A 17,513-nucleotide genomic window follows, 5' to 3' on the forward strand; every position below is an offset into this window, starting at 1 on the left:
GTGTGTGTGTGTCTATTCGCTAGAATGAGTGGGTATGCACAATGTGATTGATGACAGTGGCCATGGTGGATATTTCTCGTGTTACAGCAGACCCTATATTACAGGTATAAACCAGACATGGGGACAAATACACACTGGTGCACACTGTACAAAATATCAGCATGAGTGGCGACCATCTGTGTCTACTGTACTGGTTAATATCCATATGTCAGCTTCACATGTGCCTGAATACGTGTGTACCTGTGATTGTGTGATTGTGTGTGTGTGTGTGTGTGTGTGTGTGTGTGTGTGGCTTCAGTGACACTATGCAGATGTGTCAAGTCATGCCAGTGCAGGAGGTGGGGGGTCGAGACAGGGATTGATATGGTGATAGGCACACATTAGTGTTTTCTTATCCATGATTAGAGTAAAGAAACCTACTGTTTTCCTAGGGTGTCAGAAAACGATACATGCATGAATCATGCAGTCGTTTATTTGAATTATTTTTCTCCTTCTCATTCAAACAGTACCACACATTCACAGATCTGAGGTCTTCAATCTACAGCCAGTCCTCTGCTCTGACCTCAGCTAAACAGGGTTGGGTGTGTGTATTAGTATACTTTTGCACACAATGTCCAAACCTGAATTAAAAAGAACTTCCTTCCAGTCATGACCCTGTTTTTTAACCTCCAGGGCCATGAAAGTGCCGCAGATGAGAATGATGGGCTTTATTCATCGATTTAGCGGTTATTCTCTATTAGATTATAGAATAATTTCTGCACACACTCAGAGAGAGATAGGCTCTACCGTACATCCTGTAAATGATGGCATGACAGGAAATGAATTCAAAAATAGATTTAGAATCAAATAAACTCCATAACAAACTCCCTCAGAGAATCTGAAAATATTAATAGGCAAAGGTTTACCATACATCTGCTTTTATGCATTTATCGTCTGCTTCTATGTGCCTGTTTGAGTGTGTGTGCATGTGCTGAAAGAAGGTGTTTAATGGTGAGGGGTCTGCGCAGCTCTAAAGAGACCCAGCTGGTCTTTAATAACACTGGAAAATATCCACAACAGAGCAAAGACACACATGCACACATGGGCTCACACCAAATCTGACACTTTATTGTGAGTCGGCTGGGAAATGGTCATAATGTGTATGTTCAAGTTTTGTGTATGTGTGTGTGTGAGTGTGTGTAAGTATCTTAAGTGTTGTTACATTTTATAGGAAAGGCTTTGACTGAAAAAAACGGCCCTCAGCATCCTGACAAATGTCTGTTTCTGGTGGGGGGGGCAAATGGTGTTTTGATGTTTGTTATAGGCCTGTTTAAGACGTTGCTACTTTGTTCTTGCTTATCAAGGACAAATGCTTTCCATTCACCCAGGCAGTGCTACAGGCCTTGATCCACCTTACCACAGCCAATATCAGCTTTTACTGACATCATTATGAAATGTCTCTTTCATTCTCCTTTTTTTTATGTCTTTTCCACTTCCCCTGTCTCTCTCTCTCTGTCTGTCTGTCTGTCTCTGACTCACTCCAGATAACAGAATGATAAAGGTAAATGGCACCAGAGAGCCTCTGGAGTTTAAGTCGCACCAGTGGTTTGGAGCATCGGTCAGGACACACAAAGGAAAAGTGGTGGTGAGTTCACATGCTGTTAATTAATAACAGATCACCTGTATCATCATACATTCTTGAAATCTATAGCTCCCGCACAGTGTTTCTTTGAATGGGGTCTTAATAAAGATATTATTTGTTGTGTAGGCATGTGCTCCTCTCTATCATTGGCGGACAGTGAAGCTGAGTGGGGAGAAGGACCCCGTTGGGACCTGCTATGTAGCCGTCCAGAACTTTAGTGCCTACGCAGAATACTCACCCTGCAGGACCAGTGAGTCACTGTGCAGCCCAGTCTCCAAATGTCTCCATCTCCCTTTTACTACCGTTAAACCCTCTCTTCCTTTGTTTTCCTTTTATCTCTCTGCTGTCAGTAAAAAGACAAATTAACCATGGTATTTAGAGTGTTTCTTATTTTAATAGACTGTATCTGCAGTGTAACATGTCACAATATAGCATAAAGTTTAAATATGGTGCACTGATTTTTATGTCCGCCTATAAAAACTAATACCTCGGCCTCAAGTTTAAAGGGTCAGTTCACCCAAATCACACACACACACACACACACACACACACACACACACATGCACACACACACATGCACACAAAGAAATCTCTAGCTGTATCTGGCCATGCAGATATTTTCGGCTTTATTTGCCCAGTATATCTGTCTCTGAGATTCCAACCAGCACCCGACAACAAATAAGGCAAATCTAATTTTGTTTTGTGGTATTGCAAAAGTATATGAAGAATTATCAGACTTTCATCTGACAGTTTCCAATGAAATTATCTGACGAAGAAATCGTCCCAATGAAAACTCTTTTGGCATTCTGCGTTTCAAAGTCATTTTTCAAACATTCTTCAACAAAATTCCACTCACTTTTATTGTGTTTGAGTGGCTGCAGAAATTTCAGAGGTGGATACTCGGCCAAATAAAACCAACACTATCTAGAGGTGAGGAATCTTTTTTTGTTGGCTTTCCAAATGGATGACCTGGCCTGATGTTTTAAAAGATGCCAAAGCAACCTGATAGTCCGTCTCACTCACAGTATCTGTTTCTCTCTCTGGTCCTCCTCTTTCTGTCATCAGTTCTAATCTCCTTTTTTTTTTTTTCTTTTCTGCTCCAACTTTTTTCCTGCGACCCCTCTCACCCTATACAGTGATATGGGGCACCAGCATGGTATGATAAGGAGAAAATGAGGCTATCAGGTTTCACATCATAAACAGAGGATCAAACATAGCCCCTATCATCCTCTTCCATCATGCGCTCTGCATAAAAATCCCCGTCATACTTACACTCCCTCAAGTGACTGGTTGAAAGTTGTTAAAGATGTTTATGTCAGTTCTGACTTATCAAGACTAGAATAATCACATTGTAAACTCAATTGTTCTCAAGGGGGGATTAACGCTGCAGACCTGAGAGCGGGCGTAGTATTTTTTCATCAAGTCGGATTTTTCATGCCTCCAGCAGCTTTTTTGCTTCATCTGAACATGAATCTGCGAGCACCCAGACTCCTACTATAACTCACACTTTGTTTATATGTGCACGTGTGTAGTTACGCATCATTAAGCTTCACCTCAGGGTGCCTCTGAAATGGAGAACAATTTATAATGTGCACATAAGCTTTGCGTGTTCATGCACAGTTTGATGCAGTAACTCAAACAGAAACACACCTCCGTTTTTATTCTTTTTCTTCATTTTTGTAGCTGTAAAACTGTTTCATCCGATAGAAGCAATGCTCTCTGCAGTGTTAGTGGAGCGCTGTGTACCAGAAAATGTATTTTTTTAACAATTAAGATTCTGGTGTTCGAATGGTTTTCAGATGATCCAGACCCAGAGGGACAGGGGTTCTGCCAGGCTGGCTTCAGTGTGGATTTCACCAAGGTAAAGATTGCAGAAACAATCATACAGTAGCACCATGACAACCCAATGTACACATCCCATCTTCTCTATTAAGTACAGGAGGTCTCTTCAAACACACGACTCCCTTCAGAGATTTATGGACACGGGGGAAGATGAGAGCACATCTGTCCCCAGAGGTGCCTCCACTCCTGATGTGACCCCATCACCTCTGAACACAATAGACCAAACACACACACACATGCATACACATTCTTACACTGCATAGTCAATGTGAACTTTGGCTTTTGTCTCATAGTCCAACTCTACCCTCCTGTACAGGAAGCTGTCATTCTCCACAGGATGTCAACAGACATGACAGCAGGGATCATATATGCACACACGCACACACACACACACACACACACACACGGCGACACACACTATATTCCCATTCAGTCTCACGCAAATGCAGACTGACGCTGATAAATTTCTGTCACATGACTAACCCTAACTAATTGTATTTATTCCAGGAAGGAATGCTGGTGGTAGGCGGACCTGGAAGCTTTTACTGGCAAGGTAACGGCAACAGCAGTGTGTAAACCTGAATGATTTCATAGATGGGAAGGTGTTCAAATGAGAGAATGCAGATGAGTTTAACAGTCAGAACAGCCCACATACACACACACACAGACGTACAGACATTCGCCAAAGCTGCAATATCATTACAAGAGTCTTACGTAGAAGAGAGAGACCTCTTTCTTTCTTTGCCGCTTTCCTTAACCCCCCCTTCATTACTTGCTTTACTTCATGCCACTCTGTGTCCGTAACAGTGTAACAGGAAGTGGGTGTTTGGGCTCTGTAATGAGCTGATCGGGGGGTAATGGAGTGTGGAGGAACTGCCCCTCTGCCCCTTGGTAAACCGCAGACGGTCTTGGAAAAGCTTCAAGGAGAGAGGAAGAGGCTCAAGGGCAAGGGGACAGGGTTGAGAAGGACAGAAGAAAGGTGGGGTGAATTTAATGGCCGAGACCAGGGAGGACAAGGGGGAATGATAGAGGATTGTTAAGGAGATGATGGAAACGCGTTGCAGCGGAGGGGGAAGAGAAAGATGAGAAGTAAGGGAGTGGGTCACACACAGAGAGAGAAGAAGAAAGATGGATCTTCTGCTTGATAAAACTAGCGCTAAGGTCAGCTTACCGGCTGGATATGCAGGGCTAGTCTAAGCAGAGGGATGAAGTGTCTTAATAGTTATAGACACAGCCAGAGTGTGTCAGAGTTCAGCTGTTGAAGTGTAACGTTACTCCCCCATCTCCAGGTGTTGGAGAGTGTGTTATCCAAATTTAGAGTAGTTCTGCAGCTGCTTGTAGGGAGCAAGGATACAGTCAGTGATCAGTTGAACGAGTTAATTTCTCTTTCCTTTCTTCGTAATTGCTCGTCTGTCTCTCCACAGCGCTTTGTTTAGAAAAAGAAAGATACAGTAAGAGTGTTTAATTTTTTTTTTTTTAAATGACAAAAGTGGCCTTGTGATGGATATTTAAAAACTGCTACACAAATTGCTATGATTGTTGTTTGCCATTGCTGATGTTATTACATATGGTTAAATAATGAATGTTCCAGCATACAAGACCACATTAGGCAGGCATCACAGACAGCCTAATGGACTGCTCCCTCTCTCTGCCCTCAGCGTGGCAAGGCTGGCTGCCTCCAGTTTAAAACACTTCCTCCAAATGTTTATAAAAGCACTCAGCCTGGATTTTATGGCCTCTAATATACACTGATTATCTCTGGCCTGAGTCATCATTTAAAAAACAGTTTTATATACAGTCTTGTTATCGTTGGGTGTAAAGGACATTTCAAATTAGCAGCGGTGACTTATGCATCTGTGTTAACAGCTTGTAACACGGTGTCAGATAGAGGTTTAATAATGAGTTGATATAGTGATATGTTATTCTGGGAGATAAACTCATAGCGCAGTGCGAGACAGATTGGTGAGGGTGGAAGAGGAGTTGGAGTGAGGGTTAAGAGGGCACATTTCCCTGCCTGTCGGCGCATACGCACACACATTAAGGTGGATTTATGGAAGGTTGAAGGCGGCCGTAGATAAAATCATTTGTTTGTCTGACCTCTTGTTCAACAGCAGAGGAAGGGTGTTGTTTATGTGCGCTCACCTATAATTCAGGATAGTCGCCGCTGAGAGGACAGGCGTTATCTTGAGGGTTTTTAAAAGACCTCTAGAGTGCAGATATTCCTCTGTGTGTTTTAGCTTTCCTCTGGGAGGGCTCCGATGTGTCACTGGCTCTGTGTATCTTTCACATGGTTCAGCTCCAGCAGGTCTCTGTAGAACAGGGAAACGGTGCTCCACTCATGGGGTCTGAGCTGAATCCTCCAGTCCATGAACAGATGTGACTCAATCACCCTGAGTGTTTGTTTTTCTCTATATATTTATCTGTGTGTGTGTGTGTGTGTGTGTATGTGTGTGTGTGTGTGTGCGTGTGTGTGTGTTCGCAGGTCAAGTAATGACAGCAGGGATAGCTGAGATACTGAACGGCTACTCTTTGAAGGCAGTGCTGAGACGGGTACCGGGAGAGAAACACACAAGAGCTGCTGAGGAAACACACGACGACAGCTACCTTGGTAACATGCATTTACAAAACAAACACACACACACACACACACACACGCTGACAACTATGTTGATCTAAATAATAGTCATACATTATATTACATCCATCTATCCATACATGCAGTTCACACAGAGCACCGCATACAGAGTTAATTTCACCCATATGTTGTCATGTGCAACCGATTTCTTTTTCTAGGTTACTCTGTGGCAGTGGGAGAGTTTACAGGAGACTCTGAACAAGGTGAGAAAGCCAACAATTCATTACAACTAACCGCATGCAGCACCAGAGGAATCCCTCACTGACAACATCAACAGGCATCCTGCAACACAGTCTCAACACTCACTCCAGCTGGGGTGCGAGGAGCATTGTGTTGGGTGTTGTAGGGTGAGCTGTAAGCAGTGGACAGCTGTTTGACAGTGTCTTGGTCTGAACTCAGAGGCAGTAATGAGAACTGTCTCTGTATGTCTGGGTCGCGACCCTGAGGGGACAGGACTTCAGGAACCACTGATAAAGGGATTTCCTCTCCTCCATTTTAACTGATTAGAATGATTAGCAGCAGACTCCACAGATCTCTTCAGATCTAGAGTGGGTCCAGAGTCTCCTCTGAACTTAAAATATTAGGTGGGAAGAGAAACGGGCAAGCCGTGAAGCATCATTTCATTAAAGATGTGTAGGTGGGGGGAAGTGCCCTTGAGTTCATATTTGTTTGACTTTTCAAGCGAGAGGCCAAAATGGATTTATAAAAGTTACGATCACTAGAAATGTACAAATCACTTTATTTTTCCCAGTGCTACACTCTGCTATCTTGCCAGCGGTGGAGTCTTTTGATTTACACCCCTTTGCAAGGTTCAGGTGCTGCTGATGTTCATTCCTGTGCTATGAGCTTGTCAGTAAATGAAACGCACAAGCTATATCAACAGCGCAGCTCTTTTGTTAAAGAAGATATGTGTTTAATCACAGTCATGGTATATCATTTTATAAACAAAGTTTTGAATTGATTTATCTTCACACACACAAGCATGAGACCCTGCTACACCAACCTTTCAATTCCTAATTTCCTGTCTATCAGAGCCTCTTTGCTAATCACCATTTAGTGGGATCTTTACGGGACAAACTTGCGTTTACATACCCCCATAGCAACCCCGCAAAATCCCTGAAACCCCTCTGGCACAACACATGTCCTAGAGTCTTAAATCGAGCCTTAAGAGGTTACACATGCCTGTGGATGTGTTGTGTTGTGGTATGAAGCTTGTTGTGGTCTTGTTCCCCCAAGCCCTCCTCAGACTGGAGAACTGATCGTAAATGGGAGTTCTGAGTGAAGATGGGAAGTCCTTGTTCATAGACTCGTAGACAGCTTTTTGGGGACTTTTCTGTCTTTCTGGGTGGGTCTTTCAGATCATCCCTATAAGTTCACAGCACCACACTCATCAATCACAGCACCCAATCACTCAGTGTGTTCTCAGTGACACTTTGCCCTTCATACAGGGTGGGCTCGGTAGGGGATTTTAGGGTTTAGGCCTTTGAGACAAACTTCTTCCTATTCTTACTCTTTCTCACACATTTACACACACTAATTTAAGTCTTTCTTTGTTTTCATGTTTCCCAGAGCTGATAGCCGGAGTCCCAAGAGGAGCACAGAACTTTGGATATGTAAGTGTGAACCAATAAGCAAACTGAGGCACACAGGATAGATTTTGGTGCTAGATTTCCATAAACAAAGACCTTTGTTCGGTCATTTAGCTGCAACATATTGTTGCAGGAAGATGACAAATTAAAGAAAAAGCCAATATCAAAGCATAATGGATACAGACAGGACATGAATGGTCACTGTGAGGTTTTGGACTGACATGTTCAACAGCACTCTCCACCACATCATCAAAACATTAGAGAACAAATCTTTGGAGGATGGTGTTCATCCTTCCGGTATATTTCCAGAGACTTTGAAGGTGCTGGCTTATGGTGAAGCCTAATGTTGGTATTTCCTTTTTTTTGTCACCCATCTGTATGCTGTATATAAACCTGGCATTGGTTATGAAGATGTATGACAATCTGTCTTCTGTGTGCGATAGGAAGTTCAGGAGGGAACACACACTATGCACACATTATAGTTTCAGCTTCATGGATATATGTATCTCTATAGCTGCAACATGTACTGTATATTTATCTGAACTGTAGTGTGTAGAGTTCTCTTATGGGAAAATGTCCCCAGGTCTGACTGTGTCAATCCTCCCTAATGACACACAGCTTCCGCTGCATGTGGAGGGCGGTGACCCCACCTAACCCCACTAACCCTTCTCCACACATACCCGACCCCTAACCCTAACCTGCGGTGCAACCGCAGGACTTACCACACTGTGCACACACACACACACACACACACACACACACACACACACACTGAAAAGTGTGTGTTTTATGTCTGGGCATTGTAGCTGGTGCGAGAATGCTCCTTCCTGTACAGACAGTGCACTGTGAGTGGCATAGAGGAAGGAGCTTGTAGCTCACAGTAGGAGGAGTTTTACGACGGGTGCAGGTAGGCCATGTTAGTGGCCTGGTACTGAAGTAGCTGTCAATCCCGATCAGGTTACTTCTATGACCAATCTGACAACTCAGAGCGTTCAGATTCCATATTTGTGTTTACACATCCTCATCTGTCTGTGTTCGTAAGTCTATCCCCTTTTAGTATGTCTTCAGACATCTGTGATTGGGTCAGCGCATATCCTCCCGCGTGTGTGTGTGTGTGCGTGTGTGCATGTGTGTGTACGCGTAGCCCGCGGCTGTCTCCATGTGGTTGTTATTTTAGGTCTTATGAAGGAATTCTCAGCCTCCCCCCTCCGTCGCTCCCCACGGCCGGGGTTAGGATGGGGGGAAGGAAAGATGACGGGGGGAAATGGTAAAGGCACAAAGAGGATGATGGTGGGGGAGGGCAGGGAAAGGGGTTTCAGTTGAATAAAAGCTTTTTTTTAATGCGGTTTACTTTTTTCCTGCATTCTTCTTGTGCCTTTTTGTCAGACTGCCTGGCCATGTTTGCTCCTACTACGAGGACAAAGTCTGGTGTTTTATATGTCATGCCATATTGTAACTGATTGTCTGTCTGCTCGTTTTAGGTGGTGATGATCAACTCCACCAACCTGACCTTCATCCAGAACTTTACAGGGGAACAGGTAGGAGCATCATAGTCAGTCATATTGCAAGGCTCCATATAAACCACTGCACGGATTTTCTTCTAGTTTTGAGTGAATTCAATTTAAATGTGGATGGGTGAAAATGAAATTATATAAAACCAACCAAATCATATATAAAACCATAAACCATAATGGATTCATGGTTAAAAAAAACTCCTTTGTCTGTCCCCCAGATGGCCTCTTATTTTGGCTACTCAGTGGCGGTCACTGACCTAAATGGAGATGGGTAATTAGAAAATTTCTTTCACTCTAGACACATGCACCCACTTTGTCCCTTTATTACTCTGAGCTTTGAAACTATGGCTTATGTCCCCAGGACTGACGATGTGCTGGTTGGAGCGCCCCTCTACATGGAGAGGGAGATGGAGAGCAAACCCAAAGAGGTTGGAAGGGTGTACCTGTACCTTCAGATGGCCCCGCTCACTTTCTCCATACCTGTTGCCCTTACCGGCATGCACACATTCGGGCGCTTCGGCACAGCTATAGCACCCCTGGGAGACATCAACCAAGATGGATACAATGGTATGCTGAGAGGGTGAAAGACAGAGAGAAGGGGGGAAGAAAAAGAAAGATGAGATAAAAAGGAAATTGAGCCAGATGAAATTCAGCTGAGAAACAAAAATATGCACGTTGTGAAAGACAACAAAGAGAAGGAGAAAGATATGGAGATGTTTAAATTTTACAAAATCCTTTTGTGTATTTTGTGCCAGTGCATGAACCTTTTTCTCTTGTACTTGTCTGTCCTTAAGGGGCTGGTGTTTTCAGGTAAACTGATGATAGACAAATCTATTTCTGTGTTTCCGGTGCCTCTTTTGACTGTTTTGTCTTTAGCTGAGGAAATCCTATCATCAGATGTTGCTGTTTTAGAAAGCTTAAAGCTCTTCAGCCAATCAGGAAGTGCACCCATGAAGGGTTGTCTGCGTGAACTTGTTTCCTCCTGTGATGATAAGAGTTTAGGCCATGTGTGTAAGTAAGTGTAAGTGTGTGTTGGAGCTATTTTTAACTCACCAACCTCACCAGATGTGCACTGAGATAAAATCATCTGGGATATTCTGTCCTGCAGCCCTCAGTTCATTCCTCTTCAATGTGTTTGTTTAATCCTCACATTGACTGGACAAAGACACACACACACATGCACACACTCACACATGCAGCCTACAGCACAAATGCTCCACGAAGCTAAGACCTGCTGCCTTAAAAATGAATGAACTGATGCACATGTGGCTCTCATATGACATCAATCCCACTGATCTGTGTTTTATTTATTCATGGACAGTGCGTGTTAATGTATGTCCCACTCCTTTAAACCCTTTAACCGTCAGATCAATAACTATTGGATCAATACTGAAGCTTTCTTTGGGAAGAAACATAAATCTCATCAGGCTGTCTGTCAGGATGCGATGGTCTCTGAGGGGTGGTGACGTGACCTGAGAGGAGATGGGGCCTCTGCCGGCTGCAGTGACATGCAGAGAGTGGTCAATGTCTGTACATGATTACATTATCCATGAAGTCTCCATGGAAACATTGTGATCAGGGTTTTCAGCAGCTTCTTTTTGCTAATATCAAACGTCTGTGTTTAAGTATACCTGTGCCCCCGTGCAATTATGTTTGTATAATCACTGACAGATCCCTTTTCTGTCTGCAGAGACCTCATCACTCCGTTTGTAAAATTCTTCAGAAAAGCAGAACCATACTCATTTCCTCTCATCTTCATGGCTTCGTTGAGTGTCAGTTGAAACCTTACAATTTAGCTAATTTAATTTGCCATGTGGCTTTTTTTGTTTTCATCAACCAACACTGAGACAGAGTCACCATCACTCATAGAGTGTCAGCCCGTTTCTGTCTGTGAGTAACAATCTCCTATAGTTTTGGTCTCAGTGATCACAGTGGGTGTTCCTCATTTCGTTGTGAATGCCTGCATTCTGTGGGATGCTGTAAGCAATGCCCATGAGTGACTTTCACATTATTTGAAGATTCAAAGTATGTTTTTTTTTTGTTTTTTTTTACACGATTATTCAGCCATGTACACATACCCACACATAGACATACAGACTCACAGACACACATGCGCATACACAGGCACATGTATACACTTGCACACACACATGGTTGCATTTATCCTCTCCACCCCGCAATCTGCTTCATGTGGAACTACTTGTTTAGGCTGAGAGAGAGGGGGTCCGGAGACAAACAGGATGTCTAGAGGTGTTTGGACAGTTACTGTACTGAGGGATACTTTTATGCAGGACAGTGCAATGTGTGGACATAAGAAGTTTAAGAGTAAACACAAAAAAGTATGATATGGTATAGTAAAAGAAGTTAAAAAAGTCATGACAGGTGCTTTCAGTATATTAATTGTTTTCTATTTCTGTTTTCATGTATGTCTGTGTGTGGGTGCTCTGTTGTTCCACAACTACATGCCTGCATGTCTGAAAGGTTTCTGTAAGGGGCCTCTTAAAACCTACTTTCTCAATCGTCTCCTTGTTATAAACAGTTATAGGTCCTACATTAAAAACAGCATTTCAGGGCAAAGTTAGAAATGTTTGGTTGTTTCAATTGAGAGGTTTCTGTAGTTGTGTTGTTGTTTGTGCTTTTCAGACTGATTTGAAATCAGCAGGACTCAGGTGGAAAAGAAAAAAAAAAACTCTTCCATGCACCAATCTGGGAAACATTTGATGTGAAGATAATCTGATAAAATTGTGTTCTCCAATTAAATCTGACTAAATCACATCTACACAATCATAGAGGCAGGTTTGCTGAGTTTCTTAAAGTATTAAATTATTTCCAAATGCTTTCATTGTTGCATAGGATTTAGTCATTAATATTTAAAGATATAGAGAAATACTTGCAATGCAATATCGAACCAAGATTTCAGAGGCTTAGAGTTCAATATTTTGGGAAATATCCACATTTACTTTCCTGCCAAGGAAGAAAAATTGATACACCCCAGAGCTGAAAGGTAGTTAAGACTTAAATTAGAGGAAAACACAAGTTAGCCTGACTCTGTCCAATGTTTTTTTTTTCTAATCCACATACATAGCACCTCTTAAGCTTACTAATGAGCTTGCATGTTATATCTCTTTTGTTTAATCTGTACACAAACAGCATATGGATGTGAGCATGTTATAATACTGATGTACAGCTGTCATCTCAGCTGACACTTCTTGTTGCATATGTTTCTGTATTAATCAAACAATTAAGATAATGTCTTAATTGGTAAGTGTAAGGTGTTCTGATAAGTAGGACAAAAACCAAGCTGTCTCCCTGTTTCCAGTATTTACATCAAGCTGAGCTCACTGGCTGCTGGCTAAAGCTTCATGGACATGGATTTCTCATCTAACTCTTGAATAAGCTAATTTCCTGAAACGCCAAACTAAACTTCCTAGTTGTAAACAGACATGTCATCCAGCAAGCCTGCCCTATACCCATTTATCACATATAATAAGGTGACCTTAAACCAAATGTTTCCAAAGCAGATCACAACACTAAGTAACCAAGAGTGATCTAAATAGTGCCCAGAAAAAGAAGGATGGAGGGGAGGAAAGATTAAAAGTGAGTAATACGAATGGAAATTAAAGAAAAGAGGTAGATGACCATGCTGTCATGGTCCCCCAGTGCAGCTAAATGAAAGTCAAGCTCTTTTCCTTCTACCTGTATGTTTTCCTGTGCTGCTGTCTCAAAGGGACTTTAACCCTGTTGATGTCTAAACCATGCGTATGTGTCATCTCTTAGACGTGGCGGTGGGCTGTCCGTTCGGAGGTGAGGAGCGTGGAGGCAGAGTACTGATCTTTAACGGTAACAAAGATGTATCCACGAGAGGCCTGACGATGAGCCAAGAGCTGAAAGCAGCCTGGACCCCCAGTGGCAGCTTGCCTGGATATGGATTTACTCTGCGAGGAGGCCAAGACCTCGACAACAATCAGTATCCTGGTAAATACTCACAGTCAACAAGTCGATCCTTCTTTGCTCAGATCCCTATGTTATAATCAAAATTCTTTTGACCTGCATTCCTTCACTTCTGCACTTTCCGTCCAGCTCCTCTCATTACAGCCTCCCTCCTCTTCATTCTTGACCTCCACATTTCATGGTTCCCCCCCAAGCCCCATGCACTCCTCCACTACCATCCCCATGTTCTCCTGTATTGCTTTCCTCCTCTTCTCTGGTAAAGTCATCAGTCAAAAGAAGGGGGTATGGGGATAAGTGCCAGTGAACTGCTGCCGCATCCATTCTTCGGGGATTTACAGTACTCAAGGAGGAGAGAAAACATTAGATTGGGAGTAAAAAAGAAGCATAATAATACATTATCCGCATGTTCAGTCTGCCAGACGTTCAAGCCTCAGCCCAGATCCCTAAAACAGTGAGCAGACAAAGCAGCATTCAATCAAATTACATTGCAAGCAGCTCCCTTTTTTATGTGCCACCTACTTACTTTACCAGACACCTCCACCTTCTGACTTTACAAAGCATATTAGAAAACTCACTTCAACACGAGACCTGAAAAGGAGTAGATTTTTTTTTTTTATGAGTGTGAAGCTGTTTATATATGTGAGTTTCAAGTTCAGAAATGAAATCCATTTGAAGCAAAGCAGGTCTGTAAAACCACTGTTTTACTGCCTCATTTTCTCCCTAATTTAAAGCCGCTCTACTTTCAGCATTACTCTGGCTTTGTGCTTCCACAGATTAGGCTGAAAAAGAGAATTTGTTTAGTTTTACCTTTTTCTTTTCTTTTCTTTTCATTCCTTTGCCCCCTCTCCCTTCCTGCCTTTTTCCTTTTCATTCTGCTATAATAACATATTTCTTCATTGCACAAACAGGATATCAAGGCAAAATACACACACTTGACTACACACAAGTTCACATGTGTGGCTTGTGATCAGTTTCGCTGGCAGCTCCAGAGTGTGTGTTGAGTGTATGCCAGGCTCGAGGTCAAAGCAAGACCCTTTGCAGACCCACTGCAAATCAGAGATGCCGGATTAAAAACATTGTACAGTAAATACACACGCAGAGGTTACAGGTTGAAACTTAGGCTGGTGGAGGCCCTTTGGGAGGAGGAAGTGGAGTAGAAACTCACGGGTGGCAGAGCACTCAGCCAACACACACACACACACACAAACGGTGCAGCACTTGTGTCGTCTGTCATTAGAGAGGTGGCTGGCGGAAGTTAAACACACGCACACACACACACACACACAAACGGAGTGTCGTTAGCACGGCAGTAAAGTCACACTGTTCAAAGGAGTCGGAGATGTTTGATCAGCATTATGAGAGGACTGCACAGGCGTCTGGGAGGCCTGCCACGGCTACCATATGCGCCCATCGATGTTAAACGTCATTAGTCTTCTCCAGGAACACAGAGAGAAGAAAGGATGATGATTACACTCCATTTTTAGCTTTAATGGACTTTCTCTAAAAGACTATGTCATATATTTGCGTTTTTATTCGATAGCTTACAGCAGGAAAGTAAATGAAAGGTGAAAGAGATTTTTAAAAAATGACAAAGAGGGGGACCAAAATAACACCCACACACCCACAGAATTAAAAAAACGTGATTAAATTATGGTGCATGACACAGATGTAGCACTGAGTTAATGTTTCACTGATTCATTGGAGGCTGCAGTTAAGGTTGGGGTCAGCTGCCCATCAGAAGGGGGGCAGATTGCCTCAGGGTGCATTTCAGGTTCAGCTGAGGGGTCAAAGGTCAAAAACTAACAATGTTTTACCTGTCAATCACAGGGCTCATTAGGTTGGTAAATAGGTGTAAAATGTATTGCTGAGCTCCATGTCCACTCATATATTGAGCGGCCGTCTTTATTTTGAGCTCATTCTGGATGTACTTTGATCTAAAATCAGTTAAAATGTAGTTTTAAACCCAAAATGTCCATTTAAACTAAATCTGCTACATTTAGTCAAACCTGAGAAAATCAAATCAATCAATCCTGAAAAAATGTACGTCTCAGTACAAAAAGGTAGTGTAAGTGTAGAATTGAAAATATGTATTGTAACTGGCAGGTACAACTAAAGCCGTAAAATCACACACATGCATCCAAGAATTAAGAAATCCTCCATTTTTCTCCCCAAAGCGCCTCCTTTCCACTGAGTGCCATTGACCTTTGGCATTTCATCATCAAGGCCCGGTCCCCTGCAGCAAAACAGGCAGTCAGGGCAGACAGCCAGTGACAGCTTGACAGTCTGTCTAAACTCTCTATGGAGATTGTGTTTTCACAGCCCAGGACAGACACCATCAGCTAAAGCAGCTCAGTTACCAAGACTATACCTGCACCAAGACCTAGCATCAATGAATAGAGTGTACGTATTGGTGTGTGAGCCCATTTGTGTGCAGGTAGGGTTTGGTGTATCTCTATACACACACGTACACTAACCCCAGATCAACAGTGGCAGGCTTTCCTGTGTGTAAGGAAATGGGATTGACATGAAAAGGAAAGTGGGCCGTTATTTGATTTAGCTCCTTAGTGCAGCCATGCGCGCACTCACACTCTCAGACACACTTAACCCCAAAGGTGCCCAGTCCTCAAATCAGTCTCATGTCATGCAGTGGTTTTGAGAATAAACAAAAGAGTGGATAAGGAGTACAGACACACACTGTGTTTGAAAACACACCTAAGGCAGGAGTGGAGTTGGATTTCGGGATGCACAGAGGAATTTGGACTTGGATTGAGGCGGTACCTCTCTGTCTCTCTCCCTCTGCTGAAACGCTCACACCTTGCTTCTGATGGCTTTCACAGATTGCGGTTTAAAGGGCCAAATGTGCTATCCTCTGCCCTCCTTTTCTTCCTATCATTTCCCACTCCTGCTCCTGCATTCTTTCCCCCCCTTTTTCGTACCCCTTCGACTGCCCTACAAAACCCACATCTTGAGGTCCTTTCTGTTTGCAAGGCTTTTTCGATATAGTATGCACACACACACACACACACACACCAGCCACACACTCGCATAGCGACATAGCACACCCCAGGGGAAGAGGGACAGGGCCTAAATGTTTAATGTTGTGGTTTCAGGGGGACTCAGTGACTGCAGCCAAAGGCAGAAACAGATGTGCCTCTCTCAGATTCAATTAGTCCCTTTCTTTTTAAATACACAGGAGAGGAAAGACACAGCACATGACAAGCAAAGTCTACAAGAGTACACTTCCACCAGCTTAGTCCAATAATGCCTGCAGCAGGTTGCAAGTATTTTCCAATGATAGCTGCCTATAGGGCGAAGCAATGAGTTTCTATTAGTTATGTAACAGAAAATTAATTGAATTGAATTAATTGGTTGGTAATCAAGTCAAACATTCACTGTAAATTGAATAAATTCTAGTTTTTTTGGGTTCACTCTGGGGGGATTGACATTCTTTCCATTTTATTATGTTATAGTCAATTAATCATAAAAGGTAATAACTGATTAATTGATCATTAAAATACCTATTAGCTGCAGCCTTGCCTCTCACTGAGCAGCGTTAGAGGTTATTCTGTCTTTCTCAGGATCACACAACTTAGTTTTTGCCTCCATCTGGCAGTGGTGGCTTGTATCCATTAAGTGCCTCTCTTCAGTTTCACATTGTTTTAATCAGCACTCATGTGTGCGTGTGTGTGTGTGTATGTATGTGTGTGTCTAAGTCTATTTGTGTGTGTGCGGCTTTTATTGGTATGTGTCCCCTAACCGCAGCCATTAAATACAGGCTCTATTTTAAACTTGGAGGGCCAATTAAAAGTGTGTGTTCATCACAAAACCCATGAAAACAAATAAAAATCACATATAGATGAGATCTGTTGCTGCTTACAATTAGGAGCTGTTCCTACGCAGGCTTTTGGGAAATGTTTAGCAAAATACGATTGGAGCGATGTGAACTTTTCTAATGGCACTGGAATGCATCGTGGGGTCCCTGTCTCACAGCACCCACACATGAACACACACACATACATACGCAATGAACTCACAAACACACACACACACATAACACATTGTTGTGTTTATGAATTTAGTCTAGACCGGGTCATGTGTGAAAGAATAAGAATGAAAAAGCACAGTGATATCAGAAGTCATTGCAGTGTCACAGTGTGTGTGTGTGTGTGTGTGTGTGTGTGTGTGTGTGTGTGTGTGTGTGTGTGTGTAGGTGTGTGTAGGTGTGTGTGTGTGTATGTGTGTATTAAACGTGAAGTCTGTGTTTGATGAAGATTGCTGGAGACCTTGAAATCAGTCCCATCTGTGGCATTCTTTGAAGCTGCTTATTTCTCTCTCCCTCTCTTTCTCTCTCTCTCTCTCTC

The 17,513-nt window shown here is 42.8% G+C and overlaps 1 protein-coding gene across 1 annotated transcript in view; it reads left to right on the top strand.

The window, feature by feature from the left end:
- The window catches only part of itga8 (integrin, alpha 8), a 41,584-nt gene that overhangs the window by 4,363 nt on the left and 19,708 nt on the right, over positions 1 to 17,513 (top strand). Inside the window, exons 3-14 of the mRNA XM_027286263.1 lie at positions 1,524 to 1,624; positions 1,748 to 1,871; positions 3,421 to 3,482; positions 3,971 to 4,016; positions 5,946 to 6,071; positions 6,257 to 6,301; positions 7,668 to 7,711; positions 9,169 to 9,225; positions 9,420 to 9,472; positions 9,563 to 9,768; positions 12,979 to 13,176; positions 17,014 to 17,023. Of these exons, the coding sequence (XP_027142064.1) occupies positions 1,524 to 1,624; positions 1,748 to 1,871; positions 3,421 to 3,482; positions 3,971 to 4,016; positions 5,946 to 6,071; positions 6,257 to 6,301; positions 7,668 to 7,711; positions 9,169 to 9,225; positions 9,420 to 9,472; positions 9,563 to 9,768; positions 12,979 to 13,176; positions 17,014 to 17,023 (1,072 nt within the window). The remainder of the gene's footprint in view (positions 1 to 1,523; positions 1,625 to 1,747; positions 1,872 to 3,420; positions 3,483 to 3,970; positions 4,017 to 5,945; positions 6,072 to 6,256; positions 6,302 to 7,667; positions 7,712 to 9,168; positions 9,226 to 9,419; positions 9,473 to 9,562; positions 9,769 to 12,978; positions 13,177 to 17,013; positions 17,024 to 17,513) is intronic.

The sequence above is a fragment of the Larimichthys crocea genome, chromosome XIII (genome assembly GCF_000972845.2).
Source record: "Larimichthys crocea isolate SSNF chromosome XIII, L_crocea_2.0, whole genome shotgun sequence".
Classification (NCBI taxonomy): domain Eukaryota; kingdom Metazoa; phylum Chordata; class Actinopteri; family Sciaenidae; genus Larimichthys; species Larimichthys crocea.